Here is a 14093-nt window from a genome sequence, read left to right as displayed (position 1 = left end):
ATGCAAAATCATAGAAGCAAAAAGCTGATTGTAATAATGACACAGCACTTGAATCTGTTATAGATTGTGTGTACTGTACATGTGGGTGGATAAAAGTGTATAGGTCATTGAACTGTACGGACATCTGCCCAAAAAAGGATGTGGTTTAACTTACACTGACAGTTTATTTTCTTTGGGTTTTACTGGTTTCCATTGGATTGATTAATGAGATCCTGTTTGTACTAGTCTTTACAAGTTTAGTTTAAGTAATGACTCTGCAGTTTTTCCAATGGCTCTCTATAGTAACAATCACAGTAGGGTGGGGAGGTTTAAAGCAGAGACAGACAAAAAAGACAATAGGAAATCTTGAGGTAGCTCATGACATGTTTAGTTTGAGTTTAATTCCAGTTCACGACGGCAGCTCCAGAAACAAGCCACAGACAACTTGTTCAACATGAGTTTGAGGTGTAAATTTTACATAATATACAGATGATATAAATGTATTGTTGGTGTGAAACACAGCAATCAGGAGTTCTTCAGGTCTGTGTGGGTGTTATTTTATTAGATTTGACTGATGTTGCTCAACTCTGACTGGTTCTCAGAAGTATGTGACCTTTACATTTTTTCCCCTCCTGAGTCCCACTTTACATCGTAGTGAAAATCAAGGACAAAACTTTAAATAATCTCTGTTTCAGTTCAAACCTTAGCAGAAGATTTTATATTTGAACAGGACCTCATCATTCATGGTTAAAAAACTGTCCTAAAAGTCCTTTAACATTGATTTTATAGGCTGCAATGCCTCCTCTGCCTATATGACAATTCCTTAAATTTCACATTGTCACTTGCTCCTTTCAAATTTCACAATGTGGGACTAATGGACTATAGTACACAAAAAACGATGCATTGTGCGTAATGTAATAGCCCTTTCATGTAATAATTTGGCTCATGTTACATGTTCTCACAGTTTAAAGTGTGTTTACAGTGTAAACAGCTGACATTTTTTGTGGTTTAACAACAAATTAGAGGCAGAATTAACAGCTACAAGTAGCTGCAGGATTTTTCACTCAATGCCAGTGAGCTTCAGGTTATTCAGATTGGCAATATACAATATAGAATCACTAACCTGCTATCTTCTTGTTCCGTATTTAAGTAAATACGTAAAGATATGTAAGAAATACACACATTTATCTTTTGTCTTAATCTATTCCCTTTGACACCATTGATGTAGGATTAAAGTAAAGAATGCATCCTTCATGATTCAACTGGAAAATGGAAATGTTGCCCTCTCAGTGGCCTCGTCTCTTGTTCCTCATGGTGCACAGATACTGCAGTAAACACTATGCAAATCTTGTGAAACTAAATCATTACATAGTTTTTCATAGCACACTTTCAGTCCAGTCAAGTCATATAATGTTAACTGTACTGTGGCATTTTCAACAGTTTCCCAAAAGAATAAAAAACACCATTAAAAAGGGCAAATAGAGATGAACTAAAATCCTGTGTACGTGTATGAAATGTTCATTTATGGTGGTAAAAAACAAACCTGAACCTGATTTTTTTTAAATAACCGTGTCACACAAATGCATCCCTCACAAAATCCACCCAATAAAATTCATTTTCAATAAATGACCATGGCTCAGAGTAGCTTACACTTCATCTCTTTAATTTAAAAACAAACAAAACAAATGAAAAGACATGAGCAGTCAGGATATTCATGAGTACTGACCTCCAGGAAAGCCCAGGCCAACAGCGTTATTCCAAAGTTATATTTTTCTTTTTTTTTACAAAATTAGTTTGTTACTGTCGCATCTAAACCCATTCAACCCTCATCACTCCAACATTTTCCCAGCAGAATCCTGATAGTGTTAATGCCGATCACACAACATATGACACAAGACCACTGAATGCTGTACATGAGACACATGTAGAGAAACTGCGGCCTTACTGTGCAGTGTGTTTAAACACTAACCACAAGCACCTACTCCTGGTAGGTGGTGCCACCACTTACTCCAGCTCCAGCTCTTTTTTTTGCCTCTCATTACTCAGTGTAGTATCTGAGAATCACAGTAGCTTTAGTCACCATAAACAAGACTGTCACAGAATCCTTTAATATTAATGGTTGTGCTGTAAACAAACAGCACAGTATTATTAATTGTATGGCACCGGGTAAAAAAAAAAAAAAAAAAGAAAGTTATGTTACAGATTAATCTCAAACAGCATTGATTTAGCATTTTTTTATACCTTTCATTTGAGTTTTAAGTATCCTGTCTGGATTGGCCCCAAAAGTACATTCCTGTTTAAAAATGTTAATATGTCCAGTTTGTCTCTATCATAAACATTAACTGACCTTAATAATGCCAATTATATAATTAACTATACATTCTGAGAATAATTTTTTTTAGCATTAGCTTCAATTTGTTTAAAATCTTAAAATTACATGTTCCCAAATTTGTAATCTTTGGATTTTATCATATGTGTGCTCATCTAAAGAAAGTTGATCACCATTTAAAATGATCAACTTGGCCCCAAAAAGAGGGACTGTTGGTAGAGTTTAGAACCAAGTTTTATGCAACAGAAAAGCTGGAGACCTTTAGACATGTAAACTACATCATTATCATCATCTAAACCCTTATATACTGACTGGTGCAGAAGAGACTGAACTGGCTCTGGACTCTCGTGTTTTCCGTGTGGGTATGCTGACGACACAGCATGAGATGCCGACTGTAGCTTCTGGCAATTCATCATCCTCAGTCCATTCATTGAGGTCAGGATTGTAAACCTGAATGCATTTCTTGTACTTCTTCTCGCCCTCGTTCCAGCCTCCGAGGAGATAGACTCTGTTGTTCAAAATGGAAATACCGGCCGTGCTCACTCCTGTGTGAAGAGGCGCGCAGTAGCTCCACTGCCCGCTGTGAGGGTTGTAAGATTCGACAGCGAGGACATCCACCCTCTCCCCGCGACCTCCCAACTGGCTGCCACCGATGACGTAGGCTCTGTCTCCCACGGTGGCACCGCAGTGCCAGCCTCGAGGTGTGCTCAGACTGCTCTTATCCTGCCAGGTGTCAGTGGAGGGGTCATATGAGCACACGGCCCTGGAGTAGGCGTTGTTGATGTAACCTCCTGATACGAGGATCTTGCCATCGATGAGGGAGCTGGCATGGCAGCAGCGGGGAATCTCCATGGGAGCTTTCATCTGCCACTGGTTGGAGGAGGGCACATAGCACTCCAGTGAGGCCTGAACACCGTCAGCGTTTCGCCCTCCGATGGCAAACAGGAGGCCGTTGAAGGTGTTGAGGCTGAAGTGGGTGCGCCTCTGGATCATGTTGCTCAAGTGATTCCAAGTGTTGAAGCGGGGATCATATCTAAAGAACATGAGAGGGATTCACAGTTAATTTCTAATTCTATACAAATTAACCTGACAAATAAAGTCTCAAATAGTTTCTTACCTGCAGAAGTTGCTAACAGCATGTTTAGCCTGGTTCCTTGCATCATTCTGGTCCTCACCACCTGCAACATACAGGAAGCCATCCAAGACTGCCACACACTGATTGAAGCTCTTTGCTGGCATTTCTGTCAACCTATTCCACACGTTGTCTGCATCTCTGTAGAGAACATCTTTGCTGAGGGATTTCTCTGTCAAGGCAGGGCGTCCGCCGACTGTGAGAATCACCTTGAGGCCACCGCGTACCTTTGTTCTGCGTGACTGCAGGATGTTTTGTTGGTATGGCAGCAGGTGGTAATTCATGGCGTCAACAAGGAGACGGTGGCACTCGGGGTCTTGCATCATTCTAGGCACAGTCTGGACATGATTCACCAGGTCTTGGGCAGAGATAGTGCCAAAGCGGATGTGAGTTAGGAGATCTGCTGCGTACTTCAACCTCTTCTCGTCGAAGTCCAACCATTTCATGGCGATCTGGAAGGCTGTGATCTCGGAGGGAAGCTGCAGGGAATCATCTGAGAGGAAATCACTGATCTGCTCGTAGGTGAGCTTCAGGAACTGCTCCATCTCAGAAAACTCGATGAAGTTCTCCCGCATGAACTTCTGAGCCGCCTTCTTGGTGTCATTCAGGTCATAGGCATCAGCGATATTGGCCACATACATGCAATTCTCCACGCTGAGCTCCTGCATGAGGAAATCACTGCACATCTTCACTAAGGTGCCGATCTGCAGCAGCATGGCTGCAGCGATAGTGCTGCCGATGCCGTACAGCGACAGGGTCAGCTTTCCAGAGTATGCATATGTGATTGCTGTGGCGAGGCCGACCGGTGAGAGCTCGTTCAGGTCGATCTTGTGGAGAGTCGAATCCTTCTTCAAGATGTTGCGAATGTACTCGCTACAAGAGGCCATGACCACCTTGTGGACATCAAATGACTTCGACTTGGTGGCGACCGTTAGATCACAGAGGAAGCTCTCCTGTCTCATGTTGCTCAAACCCTCCAGGAGGTTTGGGGCATACACAGAATCATTAACTTCAGTGGAAATGCAGCTGAAGCCGTTTCCTCCTTCCAACAGAGTGTTTAACCCGTTGATCTTGTTGATGGGGCTGTCCTCAACCATTATGGTCATTTCATTTATGTCTCCTTTACTCTTTTTGGTCGTCTTGTTCTTTTTGGGTGCCATGGCTGTAGCAGCAGAACACAGCCCAAACCTTCTGAAAATATCAATAAAACAAAATAAATAAAACAATATAAATAAAACAAAACAAACAAAGTGTCATATAAGACAGCCAGATAGGGAAAATATGAGCGACATGGCTGGAAATAAAGAGGAGTTAAGGGTATCCCACACTCACAAGACTGAACAACATTAAAATAGCCTATATTGTTAAAACTAGATTATTTTATGTGCCTTGAGGCCCTGTTGTCCTTGTACCATGTCTTTGTACTCTTTTCCAAACTAAGCAATAACGTCAGATCCCTGTTCATTTAACTTGTTTGGCTCTACGGTGAATGTTTTCTTACATTTTGGAGTAGGTGAAATTTATTTAGACACAACCAGCCACTGACACCTTTGAAAACATGTGTGCTGCCAGGTGATGCTGGGGTGAGTGAGTGCATCAACACGTCCCTCTTTGCATCTGTCACAGTTTATCAGCAGTATGTCCAGGAATAGCAACGCTGGACGGCTCACCCATGACGTTCCTTTTATAGACTTTGGGACATGAACAGCAGGCCTCATGTCCTCTGACTCTTTAAGTTCAAAGTAGGGCAACTATTAATTTTTTGTCTACATTCTTGATTCAATTGTGTTCTTGGCCTGAATAAGTCTGCAAATAACACAAAGACAAAAGCGTTTCATAAAAAGCCACTTTTCACATTATTTACTCACAACCCTAGAAAACCTTAAGCTTACTGTCACCATAGCTATGTGTAAAAACTAATTTTACCACAAGAACAGCTTCAGACAATTTAATGACCTTTTGAAGCCCAAGTAAGTGAGAAAAGAGCTTTTTTGTTCAAATCGAACACAACTAACAAATGCCGAAGCATTAACTGCACCAAATTTCCTTTTCATTGCTAAAATACAAGCCAAGCATGGGAAAGCTCCACTTACCTGAGAAATGAAGTTGAGGCTGGTGAAGAAGGAGCTTGTGCCTCCAGTTACTGGAGCAGGAGAGAGAGAGCAGCAGTCACCACTGCTGAAAGAGACACGCAGTTAACTCCTCCTCTTAGGGAATGAGTGCCAATCAAGTATTGTGCAATGCATGTGGCAGAGGTCCCCCCCCCCAATAGTGTCCTACAATAGCCTCCAATCAGTTGATGTCAACTGCGGGGGGCTCGACCTATATCCTCAGTGGGACATCATATGAAGAGCTTCATTTGACGATTGTTTAGACATATTTCATTTGCACTCAGTGACGCAAAGAGCATCTTGTTTTAGTATCTAGAACCTGTCTTTGTTTAGATTTTACTCCTCAAATAAAAGTAAACTTGATTTATTGTTGGACGGGATCTTTTAGACAGTCTAAATGGGAATCATCTGAATGTAATTGGAGAAAACAGAAGTGTGGAAGGACACTCACTCACTCAGAAGACTTGAGCACCACTTCATTGCCAACACATTTAAAAGTGTTGGCAAGAGAGTCCTGCATGAAAAATGGTGATAGTGACCCCAACAACTATGTCCAGCTCTATAAAATATAATAGCTTGGCTGATGTGTTGGTTGAGGAAACCCGAAAGGTATACACATTATAAAATACATTAATTTTCTCCATATAATCTGAGTTTGTCATGATCATATAAGTCATGCATCTCTTCGGGTAAACTCTTGGAAAGGAGAGAAGGATTTTTTAAAGGAAAGAGTCATTCATTATGTCATCCAAAAGAACAATCAGCACGTCTGATTGAAGGATGAGAAATATTTTAGTGGCCCAATATGTCCATTCAAAGGGCCAGCAGCTCCCAAAGAGCCTTCGGGGAAATTTCATTGAGGTGGTTTAATGTAATTTTGTGATCTATAATAACATTATCTCCTGAATATAAATTCTTACATCATTTCTAAACCATACACGTCGCATTAATTTCGGCCATCGGTTCCGCCCATTATAATAGTGTCATCAATGGGCGCGCGCTGTCCGGTGTGTGTAGACGGTTGCACGTGAATCACCGTCATGGCCAGCAGCTCTGATGTGGTGAAGAAAGTCATGCGGTTCAAACTTCAGCTCACAGACACAGCAGAGTCTGCTACGGTAGATACGATGTTCATTTATTTCACATTTAAGTGCGCACACATAAACGCAGCGTAATGGAGGGGGAATGTGCTGCCTTTAAGGACAGAAATGGTTTGCAAATATATATTATAAGGAGTTCGGTCTAGACTTACTCCATTTGAAAAGTGTCCTGAGATAACTTCTGTTATGAATTGGCGCTATACAAATAAAATTGAATTGAATTGAATTGAATTGAAATGCACTCTCCAATTTGTGTCATAGGTGCAAAGATCCAACCAATAATTGCTCCAGAAAGATTAAGTGTCGTTTCGGAGCTTCTTCTGTTTCCATTGGCTAAACAAATTCCACCATCTTCCATTTGATTTTCTCTCTTATTTCGTGCATCCTTGATCATCCCCCCCACTCAGTCACAAAGGCTGATTGCCTGTTTCAGTCACTGACATGTGCGCTACTGCCGCACAGCATTTGAAGCACTTTTCTGGAGTCGGGCTGTTCAAATGGGAGGTGCCTTGCTTCTAAATTTGGCAGCTCCTCCAGTTGTCCAACTTATGGCTGCTGTCCATCATCAGTGGGGGGTGGGCGCACTTTTACGCGTAGATAGATTTATTAATTGGCCAGGGTGTAGGTGTTCAGATCACATTTAAACGCATGATAATTTAGTTGCACCACCTGAAAACACTGGATTCAGTTATATAGTGTGCCTTTAGATCAGCCAGCAGTTGCATTATCCATTTATAGTTCGAGGTAAAAGGAGTAGCCTAAGTGGGTGTGTGAGGTCCCCTTACTTAGCTTCTGCTCTGAATGTACAGTCAGCAACTGTGATCCAAAACCAGGACTTCCATATTTGGCAGGTCAGGTTTACTTCAGTTTACTTCACCTTGTAGTTGCTTTTTGTCCTAAACAGGCATGAAAACCATGTTTAAGCACATTATTGTTAATGTGTCCATGTGTTTACTCTCTTTGCAGGTTCTAAAAACTTTGCAGAAACTCAAGGATCTGAATATCACATTAGACATTCTTGCTGTGAGTGTATTTCGTGTTGATATATTTGCATATGAATTTGGGGAATTTGGAAGTCACATTTTCTTTGACTGCATTAACTTCTGCCCACATATATGTTAGGAAACTGGAATTGGCAAAACGGTTAACTCATTGCGCAGACATGAACAAGCTGGAGAATTGGCCAAGTCGCTAGTTAAGGGTTGGAAAAGATTGGTCCCTAAAGAATCCACAAGGTGAAGTGTATTCAACTTTTTTTTACTTTAATTTAACAATATACTGTATAATATGATTGATTGTGCTTAAGGTTTATGATTTTGACATTTTTCCTTTAAGCAGCCACACAGAAGATGGAGATGCGTCAGAGAGTTTGTCTGTAAAATACAAACTGGATGACCAAAACTGTCCAAATAATGGAAGTTTGACATTAGAGGATTTAAACAATAATTGCTTAACATCTCACTACAAGAACTTTTCAGATAAGGTCTTATTTAAAACAGGGAATGTGAAAGCTGATACGGAGAAAGAATGTGAAGAACAGATAAGACACGAGGACCAGAATGAAAATCAAGAAAAAAACCAGAGTATCTCTCAGAATGACGTCTTGCAAAAGGAAATTGAAATCCAAGAGGATCAAATGGATAATACATTTGTTTCAAAGGGGAAGAAAAGTGACCAGAGTAACAGAAAATCAGGAGATGGTGATATTCCTCAGAAATCCAGGTCTGATTCCAGAGAAAAAAACCAAAGGAGCTCTGATAGCGTAAGATTAGGGTCAGAAAAAGAGTCAACTAAGAAATTAAAGACATCAAAAGAATCGCCAAAGGAAGGCAAAGAGTCTTTTTCATTTGAGTCCAGTGACAAACTCCCAAAAACTTTAAAACTGGCCAATGTGAAAGACGACAGACCTTCAGGAATATCAGAGAGCTCCGAGGCCCAGAACAAAAAAAGGAAAAAAACGGATAAAGAGAAACACACCACTCTAAAGTACAAACAAGAGTCTGAAAATACCGAACACAAAAACAAAAAGGCTAAAACAAAGCACAAAGACAAGGGAAGTGACAGCCGCCCTGAGGAGCCCTCCATGTCTTTTGAATCTTGCTTGAACTATGACGAGAATGTTTTCAAGAGAAAAGAAAAATCTGCAGTCAAGAAACCTCCCAAAAAGGTCAAGACTGCCGTAAAAGAGGAAGAAACTAAAGATTCTGGCCTGAAACTTCTCAAGTCACCTGTGATGTCTATAAATGTTACCTCTCCAAAACAGGTATATGTGTACTGTGATCTTAAAGCTTTTACAGTGCAGGCCATGATAAATATTGACTAATTATACCTCATTTAAAAAGTTTAAGGAGTCTCTGATGGACCTGATGAATATTCCTTTACCTGCTGTTCTGCCTGAATGCCAGTCATCCAGTGTTGATTACTTTGAGAGGAAAGGTACTGTCTGTCTAACAAACCTGGCTTTATTTCCACCTTGGTTATTTCATCCTTAACGCTCTCCTCCTTTTTTAAAATCTTTTTTAAGTTGAGAAGGAATCTGATTTCTATGACGTCTCTGAGGAGTCGGCAGGCTTCACTGGTCAGCGACTGAACAAGAAGATGCAAGTGTACTCTGGTGCCAAGACTGTCTTCCTCCCAACCATGATGAGTTTGCACCAACAGTGTATCCGCACACTCCAGAATAATATTAACTGTGAGTGAAAGCAAAAAGAAAATCCTTTTTTTTGCAGGGCTCTGATCAGTCTGCCAGTTTGTTGGATTTATATTTAGGTGCAGGGATCTCTTCTCAGTGCTCTATGAAACTGGTGGAGTCCCGTTTGAAATCCTCGAGCCGGTGTTGGAGAGGTGTACGCCAGAGCAGCTGCTACGCGTTGAAGAATGCAACCCAGTAAGAATGTGAATACATTTAGTGCAGATGCACACTTAGTGGCCACTACTATAAGGTACAACTGCTTAGCACTGCATTAAGCCTATTTGTCTCTAGTGCAGCTGAAACTGATAGACTCTGACATGATTTATCCTGTTATATTCTAAGTCTACATTTATTTAGGGTGAAATATGGCCATCAAATCATGCCTGATAGAGGCTAACATTGTATTGGAAATCATGTGGATTCCCCTGAAGCATGAACTGTATTGATGAGGAAACCAGTCTGTGAGAGTGAATGCGAGCACTATACTTTCTTTTAGAGGAGAAGCCATTCAAGTTCATTAAATCTAAACAACATTATAGACCCTTGGAAGTATTACTGTAATGAGTAAGTTGTCCTATAAGATGTCTTGTGTGCAGAGATATTTACTGTGTACATCAGTCCATGTTTGGATACTGCAGCTGATAGTTTTATGAATTATAATTAGTTTATTTATTTATTTATTTATTTATTTATTTATTAAATATACAGCTGCTATGTCTGGTGTTGTTCATTTTCTACTTCTTAGCTGTATCTCAGTGCTGCTGTATCTCATCCAAGCAAGTTTTAACAAGTTGAATGATCAATCATGTCTTTCTGCACACCGCACTGAGCTTTTTATTGCCTTCTACTTCTCTGACCTCCTTCACTGAGCTGTACTATTTGTTTCATGAAGTGGAATAAAATCCAGGGAGTGCAGCTTTGAACCATCACGACTGGCCTCAATAATCCAATAAGATCACAAATCTTGTCTATAATGATGTTTAGTTGAACAGTAACTTCCCCTCTTGACCCAATTGTCTATATGCTAAGGAGCTTTGAAGGCTACTAATGTTAATGTTAATGAGCAGGTTTACCGACAGTGGCCACTGAATGTATGTTGGTTTAAACCTAAATGTTGTAGACTTAAGGTAAATATTTAAAAGTGTATTATAGGTATTGTAAAATTTGTGATAAGAGGAGCATTTTGTTTGAGCATACAGGAGTTTATTTGCTCTAAGGTCTGTAATTGTTTCCACAGATCTACGTCGGAGTGACAGACCACTTATGGGGGAAACATTGTCAGAGGGACTTTAAAGACTCCAAACTTCAGGAGTATGAATCATGGAAGGAGATGTATGTCAGGCTGTCTGAGGAGAGGGAGAGGAAACTCCAAAGACTGACAAAAAGCATTGTCTCTGCACATTCTAGCAAACCCAAAGGTGAGAGTCTTTTTCTAATTACATCCATTGTGATAACAGTTAACATGGGATAAGTAAGGGTTTTATATACACTGCATGCTGTAGAAAGATATTATTTAGTTCTTATAATGTTCTGTACACTGTAACACACTTTTTATTTATTTTTTTAGGTCGGCAGGTGAAGATGGCATTTATTCACACTGTTGCCAAGCCACCGAGAGATGTGCGAATTCAGCAGGAAATTCATGGAACTGCTGTTCAGCAGCCTCATCAGCTCAGGTGCAGGTGGGTTTCAGGCAGCATCCTAAATATAGAGAAATATCTACACAGGTTTTGTGATTAGCGTGGGATTTTGTTTTTTTTATTAATTTCAGCTATGTTGTTTTTCTAATTATAAAGTTCAGAAACAAACCAAAGATTATAGGAGCCATACTGGGGGGAATAGTTGTACATTTATCAAAACATGAACACCTGCTAAGCCTTGTGCTTGCTCTGCTCCTCTCCCACATAAAAGCCCTTAACTACAAAGTGATCACTCAACAACAGCAGCTTAGCAGGGTCATAATCTGTCGGAGACTCGTGATAACGGTGGGTGAAATGCTTTTTGGGTGAGCTTAGCCGAACACAGGAATTGGAGCAATGTGCTGGATAAACTGGTTTTATTCTGGTTAGAGACGGCCTTTGGTCCTTTGTTGCGACATGGGATGTTATGCTCACTAGCTGTAGTGTAACGCCGACATTTGGTGGTAGATGGAGGCTCATTTTGTGTGCATTGTTTTGTAAATAATCACTCTTATGATTATTATTTCTTCAATTAAACAGTGTCAAGGTTCAGGACAACAGGCCCAGGCCGAGTTGTAATGAGCCCAGCAGGTCCAGCAGCACCAGTTCAGGGGCAAGCAATACACAAGACCCTCGCAAAAAAACAAGTGAGCTATTTAGTATTGTAGATGCAATATTGCTCGTTTGGTACAACTTTCCAAACCAGTCCAGCTGGCCTGTTCAGATATTTATCTTGTCTTTTAAAGGTATACATATAGATCCTTAACATTTGACCATATCATCTACTTTCTTCCTGTTCACACAGGAGTTGCTCCAATGATGGCAAAGTCCTTAAAGGCGTTTAAGAAACAGCTGGGACGCAGATAAACTCTCTTATATGATCTTGCTATTTACAGTGTGTGGATGTGGTGAAAGTGCACTCTATCATTCATTAACTTTGAACAATAGAAAGCCCGTGTTTCACCTTTGGATTATTCTGTGTTGTTTGTGTAAATATATGGGCAGTTGCCATATTTCTTTTCTTTGTAACTGTGAGTTATCTTCACTATTAAATGGACAATGAAATGAGCAAATTTGTATGATATTTTGTCTTTTGGCCTGTTTGAGCCGAGGTCAGTTGGTAGGTTATTTAACGGGGTGTGGCTCCCTCTAGAGGATGTGTACAGAAGTGCATGTCATTTTCTGTATGTTTACAAATTCTCTGTCCTACACATCAAATTTCAGATTATCTTGATGAATGCAAATGTTTTGATATCAGTGTGGTCCTCTCACTTCTAACTAATGATTGAATAAAATCAAAATGAGAAAATCTAAGCGTTAGAACAGGTAACATTCAATACATTAGGTTCGTTGCTGGTGTTATATTAAAATCCTTCATTATCAAATGGTTTATGTGAATGGATCATGAACTGCACTTTCAAGCTATTAAACCTATAAAATATATTGACAGTTTAACAACAGTTGATGTTTTGTTGTTTATTCGGGTTCAAACTGTGTTCTCATCCACTTGATTTTGAGCCAAACAATCCTGAAAAGAGGTCAGTAAAGTGTTCCACATAATGAAAAGAAGGCAGCTTGTTGTCTGCTCCCTGTAATCCTCCTTGTGGTGTCGTCTTTTATTTGGGGGGGGGGCATCTGCTCTCTGCCACTTCTCAAGGACCCTTCTTGTCTATTTTTGTTTCTCGGATATGTTCGGACAACTGTTTGAGATATTAAAAGGGAAGGCTGTGAAACTGCTGCAGCCTTCAGCACCACCTGTGGCAGCCAACTAAGACTGCACCAATAATCCTCCTTGGAGAGGGTAACAAAATGACCTGAGGGTCAGTGAGGCTGTCCTACCACAAGGGGACCACAGAAAGAGGGCTGTGGAGATGACCTTGACCTCTGACCTGAAAGGGAGCTGAAAGAAAAAATCCTAGTGGATGATTATTTCTTTAGGAAATTGAAATGAAAGGCAGCACCTATTATGTTTTAAGCCTTGACAGCTGGATTATGAGTTGAGTGGGATGTGATTTCATGTGGGTCCTGCTTTAGTACCTGATCTCGGGTCCCTGTATCAAATTCTAGCTTTAAGACCATCATTTCAGCAGATATTGTGCTTGAGTTTACCACACAGCAAACCTAGGGTGGTGTAATGTTCCAGCATATGAGCATTGAACAAAATGCACAGAGGAGGAGGAGGACGAGGAGGAGGAAGGTCAGATTAACAGGAGCTCATTTTTGCCTTATCTGGCAATGCATTTAAGTTGTTTTTTTTTAACTAAAACGTAGTTTATATCCAATTTGCTAGACATTTAATATCATACTTTTTATTATAATTAACCACAAACAAGTCTACAATCTATAAGACTGGGATCTCCATTGGTAGAAGCAATATTGAGATGTTATGTAAATGTGGGAACACGACAACAATCAATTATAAGTTCTGCTTTCAAAAGCTTAAAGTTGATATTGCTGCTTTAGTGGTCAATGTAACTACTAAACAATGGCCAACAATGGTGTCTTTTTCACTAATATACCCCATTTGAATATGTTTTTACCCCCTGAGCAGCACAAAACCAAAATTTTTGGTAGAAAATAAATGCTTTTATGAAGAGGTACAATACACTTAAAGGCTTAATTTCAAATGTTCATCACTTAATTCATATCAATCAACCGATTGTTTGTGCAATAACACTAAGACGGCACTGTGGTTGCATTGAACTGCAAATTTTTGGTAAGTTGCACATAGAAATGTTACAGAGAGTTTAACTGCTGTGATGAAATCCTTCCAGAGGTTTTTAATAGCCAAGAAAATGATAACAGCATCCTGGTTGAAGCCACAATCGGCATAATACAGATGATCACAGCGAGATTACAGCTGAAAACATACATATTTCCTGAAAGATGGTCACCAATAATACAAGCAATGACAGAACTTTAGTTTAGTTCTAGTTTATTTCATTGTATTTATATTTATTGTTTATTTGAATTAATTAATTAACAAATAATTATGACTGTTTCAGGACAATGTTTAGAATAGAAATGAAGATAATTTAAAAACAAGTGTAATTGAATGAGCGCCTCCTCCT

The 14093-nt window shown here is 39.9% G+C and overlaps 2 protein-coding genes across 5 annotated transcripts; one reads left to right on the top strand and one right to left on the bottom strand.

Annotated features, from left to right (window-relative positions):
- Nucleotides 1-1621: 1621 nt before the first annotated feature.
- Nucleotides 1622-5633, bottom strand: klhl31 (kelch-like family member 31). 2 transcript variants are annotated; one of them, XM_051417087.1, is made up of 3 exons: nt 5534-5633; nt 3426-4631; nt 1622-3341 (listed from the first exon to the last, which is right to left on the bottom strand). In XM_051417087.1, exons 2-3 carry the CDS (start codon nt 4598-4600, stop codon nt 2609-2611), a joined length of 1908 nt encoding a protein of 635 aa, XP_051273047.1. In that variant the 5' UTR covers nt 4601-4631; nt 5534-5633; the 3' UTR covers nt 1622-2608. The 2 variants fall into 2 exon arrangements, with proteins under 2 accessions (XP_051273047.1, XP_051273049.1); XM_051417089.1 differs by having other exon boundaries at nt 3426-4628; nt 5534-5610.
- eloal (elongin A, like) lies at nt 4628-12617 on the top strand. 3 transcript variants are annotated; one of them, XR_007886818.1, is made up of 11 exons: nt 4628-6669; nt 7618-7674; nt 7774-7886; nt 7987-8914; nt 8994-9087; nt 9176-9343; nt 9441-9538; nt 10581-10761; nt 10911-11025; nt 11255-11328; nt 11563-11658. XR_007886818.1 is itself a non-coding variant. In XM_051417064.1 (11 exons), the coding sequence occupies exons 1-11, from the start codon at nt 6592-6594 to the stop codon at nt 11887-11889; spliced, it is 2001 nt and encodes a 666-aa protein (XP_051273024.1). In that variant the 5' UTR covers nt 5726-6591; the 3' UTR covers nt 11890-12617. The 3 variants fall into 3 exon arrangements, 2 of the variants coding, with proteins under 2 accessions (XP_051273024.1, XP_051273033.1); XM_051417064.1 differs by lacking the exon at nt 11255-11328 and adding an exon at nt 11828-12617 and having other exon boundaries at nt 5726-6669; nt 11563-11669; XM_051417073.1 differs by lacking the exon at nt 11255-11328 and adding an exon at nt 11828-12617 and having other exon boundaries at nt 5727-6669; nt 7990-8914; nt 11563-11669.
- The last annotated feature ends 1476 nt before the right edge of the window (nt 12618-14093 follow it).

This window comes from Dicentrarchus labrax, unplaced genomic scaffold (genome assembly GCF_905237075.1).
Source record: "Dicentrarchus labrax unplaced genomic scaffold, dlabrax2021, whole genome shotgun sequence".
Classification (NCBI taxonomy): Eukaryota; Metazoa; Chordata; class Actinopteri; family Moronidae; genus Dicentrarchus; species Dicentrarchus labrax.
Note: the sequence above shows the minus strand (reverse complement) of the source record. Positions and strands in the feature narration are given on the sequence as shown.